Source organism: Colletes latitarsis, chromosome 11 (assembly GCF_051014445.1).
Source record: "Colletes latitarsis isolate SP2378_abdomen chromosome 11, iyColLati1, whole genome shotgun sequence".
NCBI lineage: Eukaryota > Metazoa > Arthropoda > Insecta > Hymenoptera > Colletidae > Colletes > Colletes latitarsis.
In genome coordinates, this window is record NC_135144.1 from 15,721,288 (window position 1) to 15,737,379 (window position 16,092).

The following is a 16,092-nucleotide window of genomic DNA, read 5'->3' on the forward strand; positions in this document are numbered from 1 at the left end:
CTGACGATGCTTCTTCTCGTTTATTTATATTTACATTAGTATTAAATCATACGGTTACAATAATTCGTAAGATAAATAGAACTTTATAAATGCAAAAGGAATTGCACGCTTCTCGCACACACCCACCGTTTCATTGTTCGTAGTTGATCCAATAAATGATCCAACATTTTGTGTAATTGCTACAGCGTTTTCGACCAAACGCCTGCCAAAATGTTTGATCGTGTAAAAGGAGAACACGTAGAAAAATAAAAGGTACGCAATCGAAACCTATCTACCAAAATTGAAAACCAGAGAAATCGCGGCACTCTCGTATTCTAACTTAACGTTCGATGAAAATTAGTGAAAATTCGATAAACGCGTGATACTCTGTTCGTATATAGTATATACATACATATACGATGCCGTGATAAAGATATCTTTCCTTCATAATTACAATAAAAAGTACCTCTTAGCTCCTTAGCGCTATCGTAGTAATTAAGACAATCGTAATTACAGTCCCTCGATCGCTTAGCTATGCTAAATAGTGTTTTGGCAGTTGTTCGACGAATTACAATATCCAATGTCGGTGGACGTCAGTTGCGTTTATAATTACTAAACTCCTTGTCAAGTCAACCAGTCGATCGAACTTTTCCTTTTGGAAAAAGTGTACAAACCAGCAGACAAACGTCCTGCCTCTTTCTCAATATGTGATTACAAACTCTGAACGTACCATTCGTAGACTAAACCTCCGCTATCGACACGCATGACATCAAATTTCATTCACCAATAAAAATTACAATTTTTATATTTTTTTCATACCTTTATAGTAGTATTAGAAATAGATTGACAAGGTTTATCCGATAACAATGAGTCCAAACACGACCTCTGTCAATACCTATGTATTTGTATAATTCATTTCATACACGATTAACACGTTCACTGCCACAGCGGTCATCGGTGACCGGCACTTTAAATATACAACGCGTTCCAATACTCTTTACGATGGAAGAACAATTTAATTACAAGTAATTTTTCAAATGTATACTATTTAATTTAATTAGAGATCACCAGTTCGCATGCATCTAAAATACATGGGTATCGATATCGGGCAAAAGTTATTTCGAATAACGAATAAGTTGATCTTACATGAAATAAATCTTCAAATAGCAATAAAACGAATAATACTGAACGAATAACAAGTAACAAATAAACGATCAAGGAATTATAATCGAATAATGAATAAGATTTCGTCTGTTATTCCTTGTTTGAATAAAGATTTATTCGAATAACGTCAAACAGTGATGGGTACACGTGTCTCTACCCATAACGCCGACTCAACGCACTGATTATTTGTCGAGCGCCACGCAACGGATGTTCTCTTCCAACGCTTTGCGAAGCAATGGATTGAAAAAGAGTATCCGTTGCTCGACATTCGATAAATGCCGGATGTGTGGAACCCAGTATAAATATAAATACGCCCGTTCGGTCTCGAAAGATAACCGAAACCAGCCAGGGCACTGATAAAATGATAAAAGAAAATGATTTTCGCTAGCCGAGATATATTTCTGATCGGACAGTTGACTCGACGACGACTTTAGTATTAACAATGCTCGATATAACCGGTGGCTTCGCGATTAGGAATGTCCCTTAAATATTCCCTGGTATCCGACAAAATAAACCTTCCTATCTTGCGTCGTACTGTATTCTCGTTCCCTTTGTGCTAGACTTACTTGCAAAAGTACACACTATTACCGAAGTACCTTGGTAAAAAGAAGGTCCGCCTATGAAAAGATCGCTTAAACCGCCAGTCTGTATCTACAGTTTACAAACAACTTCATTGTCAATAAGTTGTTATAAAAATGTACACTATGGACTGATTATGCAAAATTCATGAGACGATTACAAGATTGGAAAAGTCTAGACTCGAAAAGGCATTCCTGATTCCTACGAGAAAAGTACCTTTGTCGCGTGTAAAATTTATAAAGTGGTTTTCACAGTTTCATCGTGTGCGATATTATATCCCAGATTCAGAGAATATTAAAATTAGTTTTAGAACAACGCTTTTTAAACAGATGCCAGTCCACCGTTCCGTTTCCATCTTCGGGAGAAACAAGTACACTCTTTTCGACGCGATCGTCTCCCACTCCTCGTGAGAACGCATTCAATTAATATATCATTTTGTACTTACATGTACGTCAGACTTGTTATTCGTTACACAGCTGGAGATAACATCGATTAATCGAGAAATTTATTTAATGAATTTTGTAACTGGAAAACAGCACGGATTGTTATTTGGATAAAGGGTCGCTTAAAGTAAGTTAGGAAGTTATCCTAAAAATATTTCTAACTGCGTTAATCAGCTTAGTTTACGGGCACTGTTACTTTTAGCGACCTGGCATTTGCAATTATTGCTATGTTGGTAACACGCCGTGTCCCAGGAATTAAAACTGAAATGGAAATTGTTGTTTTAACAAATGGCATTACACATCACATCTAATCCATATTATATACTGACCCTTTTCAAGAATTCTTCCGCGCAAATGCGAGCTCTGGCATTCATTGACAATTTCATTTCACTGATCTCTCTGTCGATTTCTTCCATGAAATGAATGACAAAGTCTACGATTTTATGTTTGTACATTTGTTCTACGTGGATGTTTGTGATTAAAAAACTAATGTTATAACCCTACGGAATGATTTCAACATTACCAATTCTGTTCGTGCAAATTTCTCTCGTTTAATATTCTGCAAATTTAAAGAATATTTACCTCTATCGGCTTCCTCCTAAGAATAACAAAATGTTCTGCTCTCATTGTCATGAATCTTGTGAAATTATGACACAAAATCTTCTCCATATCATCTGCCTGTTTCACAGCGATACTTATTCTCATACTGTTTATACTGGACTCGATCAGCACCTTTTCCTTATCGTTTCTACTTATCAATATTGGAGTCAGAAGGAGCTCCTTATTGTTTCTCACTTCAACTTCAGGTTTATTGTGCCTCTCAACAATTTGGGACGAGAAATTCTCAAGACACATTGCGGCTGTAAGCGTCCGCCTCACTGCTGTCAGATAAGGCTTCAACGTTTCCGACTGTAAAAAGAGAGAAACTAAGGTTGCAACATCTCACGTTATCTCCGTGACTGTAAAATTATCCTGACTACCCTTCGATTAATTATGTGTTTGTATAAGAAAAAAACTGTCGAAAGGTAAACAAAATCTTCGTCATATCAACATTCTGTCTCATCGATGAGGAATGTTATCTTATTGAAAAATACAAATCACCATAACCTATTTTTCGCGGTTAGAGAAGAAGTGCTTACCATCTTGCAAAGAAGCTACGAGAATCTCGCGTCCCGACTGAAATCTATCAGCGTCGTGCTCCCTTCAACGGTCCGGTTTTTCTATGAAAGGTTCACGGAAACACGTGAAAGATGACACATTACGTTCTATGCATATCAAAGGGGGGTTGGGTTCGGCCGGTTTGATTTCAACAGCGTGGGGCGTGTTCCGAAGTTCACTGATAACGAGGACAAATTCGTTTCTCTCTCTATTCGACACACGGAACTCCGACGGAAATACGGTGACGTTCGTCAATGGATTTGAGCAAATTCGGAACGTATCCTAGAAAAGAATCATCGCGGTGCCTTTACGTATACGCCTGAATTCCTGCAGTGTGTGCAACGAAATTCGTTAGACGATGATGATTGGCAAATTCCGTTATACGCGAACGACCAGAAATCCTTACTATTAATTCTGACGAATTTATCATTTGCGCAATCCTTTAAACAAATGTTTTCAGTGCTTCTGACTTTTTATTAACGTTCGCGTAATTATTCTATTTCGTACTTAAAATGTACGGTAAATACACAAGTAGCAACGACCGAGCGATCACGTGATAATTATTCGAGTCACTAGACTTAAAAGGAAGGATTGCTCTCGTTAGGTTCCGTCGTTCCTACGATTTTATTTTTGCGTTGATATTTCGTCGTCAGAAATTTATAGCTTGAGAATTTTTTCTGTTTACCAAAGAAAAAATTGGTGCACGAATTGAACCTATATAAAATACTACAAATTATGTATGTAGCACAAATCGAGACAAAAAAAGGAATGCAACGTGTTTTCGTACCTTCGATTTCAATATTCTTGTATGCTTAAAAATTGAAATTTAACCAAATATTCATAAAGTCGATGTTTAAGTAATATATTTTCAATATTGTTTCTTTCGTAAGTAAAGACTCCACGATGAAATCGTTTCACACGTTCGATTTCTCTTGAAAAGAGAAATCACTGTTTATCACGTTCTTTCACGTATTTTGGAACACCTTGTATAATCACAAGGCTCTAGTAATTAAATCGTATAACAAGTGTGGTGACAGGGTTGCACCTAGTAACCTAGGTGGTGCGGATTCACTGGGGAATTGTCCCAGTGGGTTATGGCAGTGCAGATTGGCAACCATGGTGGTCACGTGAGAGACTACTGACACTGACAGACTGACACTACTACAGTACTGACTAACCACTAAACTACTCGTACGCGGATTGTAGAGCGGTACTGATGTAAGATATATTTTCGTGAGTTATCGTATGGCGCATTTTTTTTTTCCCTCACCGGCTTTCCCACACAAATATCACGTATCACTGAGTATTTTTCAAACGTATTTCAATTATCTATTATTCTCCATTCATATTAAAAATTTGTAAGTATCAAACTTAATGCTGATCCTTTCTCAGATATCGATAGTGATACTAATGGTGAAGTGTCAGATACTAGCAACGGAGATAGTGAAAGCGATATTTGTGTAAAACGGTTTTGACGATTCCGATTATCAAGTTACACTAATAATGGAAGTTCTGATAATAATGATTTTGATGAAGACAATTAATGAACGGAAAGTAATTTTATACCAAAAATGCATAATTTTCGAGGACAACCAAGAGTGAGGATTCCTGGGAATAGTCGGAATTCTCGAGAATACATGGATACGTTATTTTTAGTCTATCTTTTAATTTTCATAATTTTATAAATTATTAAGTATTTTTTTTTGAGTATCTAACTGATCTTGAGAAAAGTTCATATCCCAACCCAACTTGATATTTACAGATTCTCGCTTAATATATAATTATAATTGAAGTAAAAAAAAATAACGCAAAAATTAATTAATATATTTAAAATATATTTAACGATTTTCAACATTTTAAAACTATTTAGTAATTTTTAATATTAAAAATATAAACAATAATGCCCACATAAATGACCAGAGTTATCTCCACAAATTCTTAGAAGCTAAGCGGCTTCGAACATTGAGCGTGCGTGCGTAACTTGACACCGGTCGTTATCGATACATTGTATACATATATGGTACCGGGTGCCAGCTATTGTATCTCACTCGCACTTATCCTCTTTCCTTATCTCTGTTGAATTTTGAAAAGTAATCATGCCCACATAAGTGACCACGGCCGATCCCGAGCTTGGTCACTTATGTGGGCACTACTGTATATTTTTTATTTATATCTTACGAAAAAAATAAAAATATTTGTTCAAATAATTTACACAGGGCTTGTTTTTCTGCTTCCATTATGGTTGTACCTTTACCAATTTGAAATATTATGGGCATAGAAGTCAATCTAATTCCAACCATGAATATATTCTTCTGTTTTGTTTGAAACGTAATTTTATTTACAGTTAACTTCAATGTGTCGCAAATAATGCTTCTTACATCATTCAAATCATTTTTATATTTATCTAGCATATATCTATTTACCAAATAGTTTTTCTGTTCTTTTGGAACTTTGCTGAATAAGTTACTTAATGCATCGTGATAATCCTTAATTTGAACTGTATTGTCAGTTGGGATTATTCTACCATCATTTAGACCACGATATATATTTATAACTTTCTTAAATTTTAAATCGTCATTTTCAAGATTTACAATATTTATGTTTGATTTATCAGTATGGTGATTTGCGTTTGCCATTAAATATTCTAAGACTTCTTTTGCTACTTTTTGTTTTGCAACTTTTTTTTTATGTGCAGATGCTTCTTTATGTACATTATTTGTGTCACAACTTACAGTAAACACACTAAGATGAGGTGGTCCATTTACACTAATAGTATCGTAACAGGGTGTAGGTATAGAATTTGATATACAAAATTCCTGTGGGACAGTTTTAATAATAAAAATATATATTTAAGTAGCATTGTAAAAGAAGTAATATTTTATAATATACTTACTTGTAAACGACTCACATAGTTGTCTAATATATCTTCCAGATCTGTAGTTTTAACAGATGAACAAGAATTACTTGAACTATTAAAAGAGGAATCCATATCAGATGTAGAATCAGACATATTTATTATTGAATTGCTTGATTCATATTGTGATAGAAATGATGATACAGATTCTGAAATTTCTTTTGATGATACCAACATAGTAAGCAGTGTTTTAGCAGCATTTTGTTTGGCTGACTTTTTATTACTTCCAGTTCCTACACAACTATAATTCTTCCATTTGACTTGAATATTAAATATAATTTGATTGTTATTAGTTGTAGGAGACATTTCTGTGTAGCTAGGTAAAGAGCCAAGTTTCATAGTGGATTCTTGTAAAATCATTACTGGTGTTTTATACATTTTACTAGATTTTCATAAATAAGTATCAATTAGTATCAACATTACTTTTAGTGTATCAGTTTACAATAGACTCCTAGTTATCTAGTCTTGTTTTAATAGGTCTTTGCTTTGACTAATCACATTTTTGTTAAGATGAACTTATATTATTTAATTTAACAAACAAACATAAATGAAAAAATCAGAAAAATATCATCAATTGTTTTTGTAGAAGAAAATGTCTAATAAACGTTATTTAATATAAGCATATTATATATATTATATACATAGGTCTAAACAATTGTAGGTGTGTGTGTGTGGGTGTGTGTGTGGGTGGGTGTGGGTGTGGGTGTGGGTGTGCGTGCGTGCGTGCGTGCGTGCGTGCATTTTTTCATTAACAATCAATAAGTAATAATTTGCATATGTTTTCCAAGTAGCCGGTCATATATTAGTTACGCAGGAGTCTACTGTATACTTCATAACATTACCACATGCAACTTACCACTAAATTTGCAGATAATGCTTATAATAAACAGTCTTTCTTGATTATTTCACTATACTTTAATTATTATGATATCCAGTATTCACCACGATTACAGACACGAACAATGATGTTATTTTGGAAGAACTATTCGGAATTTTCCCTTTAATTAAGATTTGGGAATGGAAGTTGAAAATACCGAGAATGACAGCATGTTAGGGCAATTCCCCAATTCGATTACGTCATTTATATTACTAGTAATAACGCGCAAAGAACAATTATGCTCTAACTAACCAGAAGCGATCATGAAAAATCACGAATCACTGTGAAAAATCACCGTGATTGGGAACGAACGTGATTCAAAAATTAATTACTAGAATCTAGTGAGCTTTTAAATTGTTAACGTCGATCGTCGCGCTGAGTCGAGGAACGACATTTTGAGTTCATTCATCTAATATCTTTTTATTTCTATGCGGTTCGTTCACAGTCATAGTTCGGCTTCTTCCATTCGTCTTTGGTCCGCGTTACGTTATGTCGATTGAATGATTTTTAAGCGGCTTAAAACATATTATTCTCGTTGTTTCGCGTCGGTACTTACCGAAAGCGGAGTACTAAAATCGCAGGAAAATCGTTGACGAAGGTAATAACTTGAAATTGCGTTAAACATGCTGAAAAGTAATATCGATGTTTTATCGGCAAAATAGTAATGGCTGCAATGCGACATTTAAAATTATTTTTTCTCGTTTAAATAATGTTTATTAATCAGGATCGTACGATAATCTAATGTCGATCTATATTAAAATTAATTGGACACTCGGTTTTACCGTTTTATCGTCCGACTAAATACATTACGCATTATTGTTTCATGAATGTACAGGGTGTTTCTAAACTATTTCATTGGACACTAACAACATAATCTGTTAATATCGTATTACTATGGTCGTATTCGTTATGGATTTTTGATAAAAGTAATTTTTATAGATTTAAAGTATAGGAAGATGGAACAAGAATCAAGGCGTAAAGGACCCAGAAGCCCCAGTGCGGATTCAGAAGATTCTTCTCACAGGAGAAGGTCTAGGAAGTACGATCGATCACCATCCCCAAGACGGGGCAGGTACCGACGTTCGCGCTCTAGGGATAGAAGATCCCGTTCAAGTTCCCGGGACAGAAGAAGAAAGGAGTCCAGTCGTTCGCAACAAGAGTGGAAACAGCAGACTTCTCAGTCTCAAGCTTCTACTCCTAATCCGAATAGTTCTGGAGGTTATGTTCCAGCAGTTCATAATCAATACCAGGTATTGCTCATGCTATGTTTAAGTGTTTTGTACTTTTTTTTTTTATTTGGTCTGTGAAGAAGGTCATGTATCATTACATTAAAACATTACATATATAAAAGAGATACGTTACATATATTTTATCTCTCTTCCACAGGCACCACCACCACCAAACACAAGTCAACCACCACCACCTATAGCAGCTTACAATCAAGGATATAATAATTACAACTACAACTATGGGCAGGGCTATGACTACAGTTACCAGCAACCGACTGGTTATCGCAGCGTAAGTTTATTTAACATAAGAACAAAAACAGACTTTAATTGTAGGAGGAATTGTGTATTTTTTATGGGAATGATAATCCTATTCTGTGGTAATCGATATTGTATTGAAATCAAGGCAATACAATTAAGTTACACTGTGAAAATCTTTCGGGATATTACCTATTTATTTGTCGGTTTGATCTATGAATTTGTGCAAATAACTATGAAATTGTTACGTGATCTACCAAAGTGTTACAATAATAATTGGTAGTATTATTAATTTTTGGGGACGAACGTTATGTTCCTTTCTATCGCGAATTATTGCGAATCCCCGCGTAAGTATAACGTTCGCGTTGTTTATTTTATTGGCATCGACATTGGAAACCAGTATTATTGACCAGATGATTCATCTTCAAGAATCTTCCGTGTATTATCCAAAGTTCTGATTTGAGTATGGACGAATAAAGGTAAGGTTCCATAGGAATACTATTTGAGTGTTTGAGATTAAATGTATGTTTATTTTGTTAGGATTATCCACCACCAAATTGGCAAGGGAACCAGGTACCTTATAACAATCAACAAGCACCTCCACCTCCCACATTAACATCACAGCAAGAATCATCAAGACCAGTGGATAGTGGTTCCTCTGGATTAGTATCATCCTTGGCTAGACCAGAGGATGCCAAGAAAGAAGGTGTGTCATCTAATTTGCTTCAATATCATTGTATGTACTCGGTCGCAATTCTATGCTCTGTTATTAATTATATAATTTTTATTGTAAGTTAAAAAATCATAACGTATGCGGTTTTTAATATCTTTTCAAATTAAATGCCCAGCAGCAATCGCAGCTGAAGTAAAACAGCAAAAAGCAACTTTGGCTAAGCAGCGGGAGGAATACGTTAAGAAATCAACTACGTTACAACGCGAGCTGGAAATCCTGCGTCAACAGTGTGATGAAATTGGTAAAGAAGGTGGACGGGAAAATACTCGTATCATAAAAGAGAATCAAAAGTTGCAGGTAAATAAATGTACCATTACGTAAAACAGGGCTTGGTACAATTTATATTTAATTGTTCGTTTTTTAAACTTTTTTTTTTATTGTTGTTCGAGTCGCTTTAAACATTTTATTATAAAACGTAGGTTTCGAGTTTTCTTTGGTAGAAAGAGAAGTGATTATTTGCATTTCCCCAAAAAGAAAATATACTAAAATTAATTTACCAAAGATGGCTAAAAATTAAATGTCAAAAAATTGGGAACCTTAAAAATACGCACGAATCATCATCATTTTAATATTTTTGTTTACAGATTGAAATACAGAACAAAATGAAATCAATACACAACGTTATCGACATGCTTACCGGAATTATCGGAGACAAAGCTACCGTCGATGATCTTAAAAGCAAATTTAAACTAGAAATTAACAAACGTTCGAGGAGCCCTAAAGAAGACTTTCCGAAAGGAAAATCAGAATCGCCTGACAGATCGTCTGTGTCCGATTCCGACAAGGAGTCCAAAATCGAAAGGGAAATGAAAGAACGAAGGTCTCCCGAAGACGCAAAACCTATGTACAATTTTGTACATTACGATCCGGAAATGCATTGGTGTAAAGTCTGCGATATATTTCCTAAAACGGCAAAGGAATATTTGAATCATCTGCATAGCAATGAACACAAAGAAGCTTGTTTAGTAAGTCGCCCTATCGTTGTAATAGTAGAGCCCTTAGTAAAAAAAAGCCTCCTTCAACCTTTGGTATAGGTACCTTTAAATAATTGAATTTAGAATATTCCCAATTGCCGATCGCTTTTATAAATAACAATTTACAATCATTAGAACAGGAATGCAGAAAAATGTAACTGATTATTGATTTACGGTTGTGAGAGAACAAAAACGGATTCGGTTAAGACTATGTATTTCTAATTTGAACTATATTTCGTGTGTAAGGATGATATATATTGTCGACGTGCAGGTACTTGGTACATAGCTTGTTTGGTGTACCATAACAATATGTCACTTAAAAAAGTACCACCGAATATTTTTTGTACAGTTTGTAACGAGCGTTGCCCATTAACGTTTTACTCCCTACGACAGGAACGCAAGATAGTTGATATGCCATGGCATGAGCGGAATGGAGACGGAACGGAAAAGGAAGTGCCCTATTATCCTGGACTGCCAACGAAAAGAACACCGATTAAAGGTATGGTTCATTTCAGTGGATAATTACTAATAGAATACAATTCCGTAGCTTGTGCACAGACACTGTGGTGTCCGGTATGTATTGAAGAGACCTACAGCTATGGTTTGCTCGAAAATTTGTCTGCATTAACGCACGTAAATGTCGACCCACACAGAATCGAATTGTTTACAGAAAAATACCAGCGCTTTACAAGCTTCTTTTTTCTTTTACTAAGTCATTGAATGTAATACATGCATTAAAAACGTCTGAGATTTTTTTTCTTACTCTTCATGACAACTTATTAACTTCATGATCTTCTAAAAGGACGAATGTTACATTTTTCCTTTCCATTTTTATATATATATATATATATATATATATATTCCGTTTCCGGAAGGTATATCTATGTCACATTGTTAGCAGCAAATTTTGTAGCAACGATGGTAAAACACTGTAGAGATGCACACTGGATTTTAAAATGGACTCAAGGAGCACAATTCCGAGCGGTTTCAGATATTTCAGCTTCTATAATCGAATAGTTTATCGTAATTATTCTTCACAAGTGTATATTGTTCGTCGTATCGTCATGCATAGGTCGATTTCACGGTCAAGAACGAACGAAAGAAGACTTTTTGTCAATTGTGAAAAAACATATCGACATAAAAAAAATCAATATTATCATATTGATGGTGCGTGTACAAAATACAAATAACGTATTTAGTTGATACAAAATGTGTAAACTGTGGCAAATGCTCGTGTTACTTACTTTACTCAGTATATTTGTTATATCTATATATACATGCATATATGAAATATGTATGTATATGTATATACGTTCATAATATAATTTATTATAAATCGAAATATTTTTGTAAAACGTACTGTAAATGCTGAAACATCGTTTTCTATTGAACTGTATATAAAACTTGCAATAATTAGGACCTTCTCAATATTTCGGTGATCAATCGAAAAAAAAAAATAAACATGTAAATGGCAATTGCAGTACGCGCAGAAGAAGTTTATACAACTACATGTAACTCTGTCGTTTTTATTTCATTTGTACTAGTTGTGCTATATTTGTATGAATAAAGTATTGTTTTTTTCCCTCTCCTCCTTTTCTTCTAGAAATCAACGTTGGATCGCCGAAGAATATTTAATGTTGTCAACCATTTGTTGAGCATCTTTTAATATATTATTTTTGTTTTCAGTGACATGAATGTGTCGTGGCAGAATATAAGGTCATTCTTTATGAACTTAAATTGTTTACCATTTTCAAAGCTTAAGCAATGCTAAGCAGCAAATTATTTGGTTATAGGTCTGCAGTTCTTCAGCGCTGCGACAGCATGGTACTGTAAACTTTGTGATTCCTGGATAGGCGATCTCCATTGCGCGAGTTTGCATCTGAAATCTAAACAGCATTCCGAGAACTACTCTGTGAGTTCTGAATTTCTCTTCCAAGCATTCTGTTCGGCGTTTCAACCAATCTACATCGAACACTAACTAAAATTTGTAATTTCTTTCCTTAGAGTTTCGTGGAACAAAATCCACATTGGGAAACTGATTGGATGGCAGACCGTGAGAAAGCATTCTCCGAAGAGAAGCACAAGCAGATCCAAATAGAGTTGCAAAAGCACAAAGATGACGATCCGCCGACTAAGTCGAAAAAATCTAAAAAGAGCAAAAAGAAATCGAAGAAGTCGAAGAAACGAAGAAACAGGAGCAGCGGTAGTGACAGTTCCAGTGATTCTGAGAACTCGGATACGGATTCTGATCAGGACATGTCCAAAAGTATTCGCGTTGCCATGCGAAATAAAATGAAAGCATCGACCCAGGCGATCCTCAACGAAGAAATAGATTATCATCGAATAAAGTTAAAAGGTCACTGGTCAAAAGTGTCTCAACATATGAATCAGCCTTCGACTCCGGAACAACAGGTAGCCGAACCCGACGATAGACAATTGCTAAATTCGATCAGAGATAAATTGAAAGCGAAACAGGAGGAAGAGATGAAATCTTTGAGCAATCGAAGACTCAGCCAGGAGAAGATCGTCGAAGAGGAGGAAGAGGAAGAAGAGGAAGAGGAACCAGCTCCTTTCGTGGACAAAGCAAAGTCGGAGATTTTAGAAGCCTGGGGACCGAAGGAACCGCCAAAACCATTCTGGATAAAGAAGGAAGAAGAGAAACCGCAACCGATAACCAACAAGCCGATCGAGTTGCCAAAGCCGGAAGAGATGCCGAAACCACACATGGGATTCTGGACGAAACAGCAGGTGAACATGACCGTAAAACCGCCCGAGAACAAATCTTTGGAGAAGGAGGACGACAGAGATCGAGAGAGCGACAGATACAAAGAGGATCGTGATAGGAAATATGACAGACGAGAGGATAAATACGATCGTTACAGTAGATATGATAGGAGACGCGGGCGAGATAGGGACAGAGAACGCGACAGAGACAGAGACAGAGATCGAGACAGGGACCGAGACCGAGAAAGAGATTACTATGACGATAGACGAAAACGGGATAGCAACGAATCCCCGCGACGTGAAAGGAATTGGCGCGACAGCCCAAAGAGAAATTACGAGAAGTATAGTAAAGACAGAAGGGACGACAATTCGTCGAACGATGAGTCAAAATTTGAGAAGAAGACGAACGAATCTGCGTCTAAATCTAAGAAGGGTAGTGTGCAGACGAAGAAGTCGGCGCCACAGGTGTCGAAAGGTAAGCTGCCTTTCATCGGCAGATTACCACTGTTCAAGAAAAAAACCGAAGAACCGAAGCTGCCTGAAAAGGATATCACACCGCTACCTTATCAACAAAGTAAATTCGAGGATACACCGAAAGTTCCCAATGAAATTATAAATCCGCCGGGTGTCGTGCACATCACGAAGCTTGCCACCCCATTAAATCTCGGCGGCAGTAACAATAATAACATGAGTGGCGGTAACAATGCTGCTAATCCAATGGCTCAAGCTAATAAAAATCAACCGATGAAGATATTGGTAGCTCCGCCGCCGCCGGTGTTGAACGAAGCTAAACCTACGCAGCAGGTGGTTGATATGGAAATCGAAGATCAATCCGAAGAGACGCTGATTGAAGAACCGATGATGGAGCAACAGAAGCAACCACAAACCGTAGCGAAATTACCGTTGCCTCCTCATCCTCCGCCACCCTTGAACAGACCGCCGCCGTCTTTCTCGGCCCAGCAATCGCAGCAGCAACAGCAACCGTCAGTGCAAAGCAGACCACAGTTTTCGACGAATCGACCCCCTCCGCCATTCATATCGAATCCACCGCCGTTCGTCCAGAGTCAACCACGGTTTCCTCCGCATCAACCGGTGGTGCGCCCGCCCGTGCAAACCCATCCACCATTTATGACGAATCCACCGCCGCAGATGCCTGCCGTGCCTCCTTTCGTTCAGAATCATCAAAATCCACCGCCACCCCCGATGCCAACCGTGGAGGGCGCGACGCAAGAAATATCCGACATACCAGAGCCAACCGAAAAGCGGACAGATCCAAGCATTCCTTTGCCCGATGATTTGCAAGAGGCGCTGAACATTATCTTCCCTAAGGAAGAAACAGAAACGAAACAGCAAAGTCACCAAGAAAGTAATATCATGTACTCGTCTATGTATAGTATGTTGGGGTGCGTTGGCTACGGACCAGAGTACATGGATCAACCGCCACCAGAAATAACGCAGGCGGAAGCGGAAGTGGATACTCAACCAGGACCAGACGATCTAAAGATGTTGGGCATCGATGAAGGGGATACGATCCTATAAAACGTCTTAACAAACTTACACGCATAGACTCAAATTGTTCACTTTTCAAACGAGGTATCGCAATATTGACACCTTAAAAATCAGTTTGATCGTTCGTTCGTCTTTTTTTTTTTTTCTTTCATCTAAAGGGGTTGTTATTCGCAGATGTTAATCCATTGTGATCTAACGAAGGTATCTCTTAATGTGAAATTCATACGATACACATGTTTAAATCGAACTATGTAATTATGTAAACTAAATAAGAAATAGTAAATATTTTTCCTCCGTTTGCTGGTAACAACTCCAGTGAATCATTTAAGGAACGATTGTGTAGTGAAAGAAGAAGGATGAAAATTTTTTGCGAAATGTTTACTATTTTTTTTATTGACCGCATTGTTTTTATTCAATATTAATTGAACGGCATATGACGACACACTTACGAATGCGTATAAACTTGAATGACACGATGTTACATAATAATTTTACATTGTACGCGTACACGTTCTGCAGTGATTAAGAAATTTAAGTTCCATTCGAATTCATAATTTCAATTATGTGCATTGTGCATAAGGTTATTATACTTTAAACGCTGTTTAGACGTGTAAGGACCGATTATCGTCGACTGTCTGAATACGCTTACTTCGAATTCCAGTGTTGAAGCAGTATAAATGCCGCGTTAAAAAATTTTCAAGTGTAAATTTTATTCATCGGTAGTATTCCATTAATAAAATGATGAAATGTGAAATGCGGATTGATATTATAAAGGGTATGACAAAATAATTAGTAAATCAAACAACTTTTTGCATCGTTTAACTATGTTTTATTTAATTCTTTTCTTTAAATTTTATTTCTTTTGTTTAAAAATTATTTTATGTAGAATTTTTGAAATGCTACATCACCACACAGAGACCCTGAAAGCGAACAACTTTCACATAATAATTTTTTTTTATTATTATAATTGAAACATGGAATCATTTTGTTAAGAGCTTACTGAACATCGCATGGCACAATATACACAATGTATAGTAAAGCACGATTACCTTTCCACGGTACTTCCCTTTCTAAGCTTTTCCACTTATAAGGCGAGAGGATAGTTAACCGTGCCTTACTCTATAGCGTAAATTATATTTGGAGCATAATATGCTTAATATTTCTGTTCAATATTGTCATAACATTTTCGAACATGTCGCTTAATAATTTAATAACAATTACAGTCAAATGCAATTGTATTTTTCTACGTTACAATGAAACTAGTGTGTATAAGAACAAATTTTTCGAATGCTAATATCGTGTGTACAGCGTACATAAATCACGAGTAACTTTTCTACGACATTCAATTCTAAACTTATTCGTTAGAATATACATGAAACGAAATGACATTTTATCCAAGATATTTCGTTCATTTCTTGGTCAATGAACTGCTAACTTTCAATTAACACTGATGGCCGCAAATTTCATGCAAAGACTATTGTTTGCCGCCGATGATTTTCGTGAGAGTTTCAACTCGATAAAAGTTCACTAATAATTGTTTTTTCAATTAAAAAT

The 16,092-nt window shown here is 36.2% G+C and overlaps 3 protein-coding genes across 5 annotated transcripts; 1 reads left to right on the forward strand and 2 right to left on the reverse strand.

Annotated features, from left to right (window-relative positions):
• On the reverse strand, nucleotides 1-3,891 carry Arpc4 (Actin-related protein 2/3 complex, subunit 4). Its single transcript, XM_076777576.1, has 4 exons — nucleotides 3,305-3,891; nucleotides 2,748-3,074; nucleotides 2,495-2,665; nucleotides 1-2,426 (listed from the first exon to the last, which is right to left on the reverse strand). Exons 1-4 carry the CDS (start codon nucleotides 3,305-3,307, stop codon nucleotides 2,421-2,423), a joined length of 507 nt encoding a protein of 168 aa, XP_076633691.1. The 5' UTR covers nucleotides 3,308-3,891; the 3' UTR covers nucleotides 1-2,420.
• Nucleotides 3,892-4,517: 626 nt separating this feature from the next.
• LOC143347482 (RISC-loading complex subunit tarbp2-like) lies at nucleotides 4,518-7,303 on the reverse strand. Its single transcript, XM_076776677.1, has 3 exons — nucleotides 7,094-7,303; nucleotides 6,217-6,619; nucleotides 4,518-6,139 (listed from the first exon to the last, which is right to left on the reverse strand). The coding sequence occupies exons 2-3, from the start codon at nucleotides 6,613-6,615 to the stop codon at nucleotides 5,498-5,500; spliced, it is 1,041 nt and encodes a 346-aa protein (XP_076632792.1). The 5' UTR covers nucleotides 6,616-6,619; nucleotides 7,094-7,303; the 3' UTR covers nucleotides 4,518-5,497.
• A 183-nt stretch (nucleotides 7,304-7,486) lies between these two features.
• LOC143347477 (uncharacterized) lies at nucleotides 7,487-15,352 on the forward strand. Of its 3 annotated transcripts, none has more exons than XM_076776671.1 (9): nucleotides 7,487-7,712; nucleotides 8,054-8,364; nucleotides 8,501-8,632; nucleotides 9,139-9,334; nucleotides 9,447-9,628; nucleotides 9,916-10,296; nucleotides 10,699-10,804; nucleotides 12,099-12,217; nucleotides 12,310-15,352. In XM_076776671.1, the coding sequence occupies exons 2-9, from the start codon at nucleotides 8,071-8,073 to the stop codon at nucleotides 14,566-14,568; spliced, it is 3,669 nt and encodes a 1,222-aa protein (XP_076632786.1). In that variant the 5' UTR covers nucleotides 7,487-7,712; nucleotides 8,054-8,070; the 3' UTR covers nucleotides 14,569-15,352. The 3 variants fall into 3 exon arrangements, with proteins under 3 accessions (XP_076632786.1, XP_076632787.1, XP_076632788.1); XM_076776672.1 differs by having other exon boundaries at nucleotides 9,139-9,304; XM_076776673.1 differs by having other exon boundaries at nucleotides 9,139-9,304; nucleotides 9,450-9,628.
• The last annotated feature ends 740 nt before the right edge of the window (nucleotides 15,353-16,092 follow it).

What these genes read in the sequence shown, in the direction of transcription:
- LOC143347477 (XM_076776671.1), top strand. Translation starts at nt 8,071, where the DNA reads ATGGAACAAGAATCAAGGCGTAAAGGACCCAGAAGCCCCAGTGCGGAT. An exon ending in GAAAAGAACACCGATTAAAG is followed by an intron (nt 10,805 to 12,098) that starts GTATGGTTCATT and finishes ATTTGGTTATAG; the next exon opens with GTCTGCAGTTCTTCAGCGCT. An exon ending in AGCATTCCGAGAACTACTCT is followed by an intron (nt 12,218 to 12,309) that starts GTGAGTTCTGAA and finishes TTCTTTCCTTAG; the next exon opens with AGTTTCGTGGAACAAAATCC.
- LOC143347482 (XM_076776677.1), bottom strand. Translation starts at nt 6,615, where the DNA reads ATGTATAAAACACCAGTAATGATTTTACAAGAATCCACTATGAAACTT. An exon ending in ACTATGTGAGTCGTTTACAA is followed by an intron (nt 6,140 to 6,216) that starts GTAAGTATATTA and finishes ACTGTCCCACAG; the next exon opens with GAATTTTGTATATCAAATTC.
- Arpc4 (XM_076777576.1), bottom strand. An exon ending in TTAGGAGGAAGCCGATAGAG is followed by an intron (nt 2,666 to 2,747) that starts GTAAATATTCTT and finishes ATCATTCCGTAG; the next exon opens with GGTTATAACATTAGTTTTTT.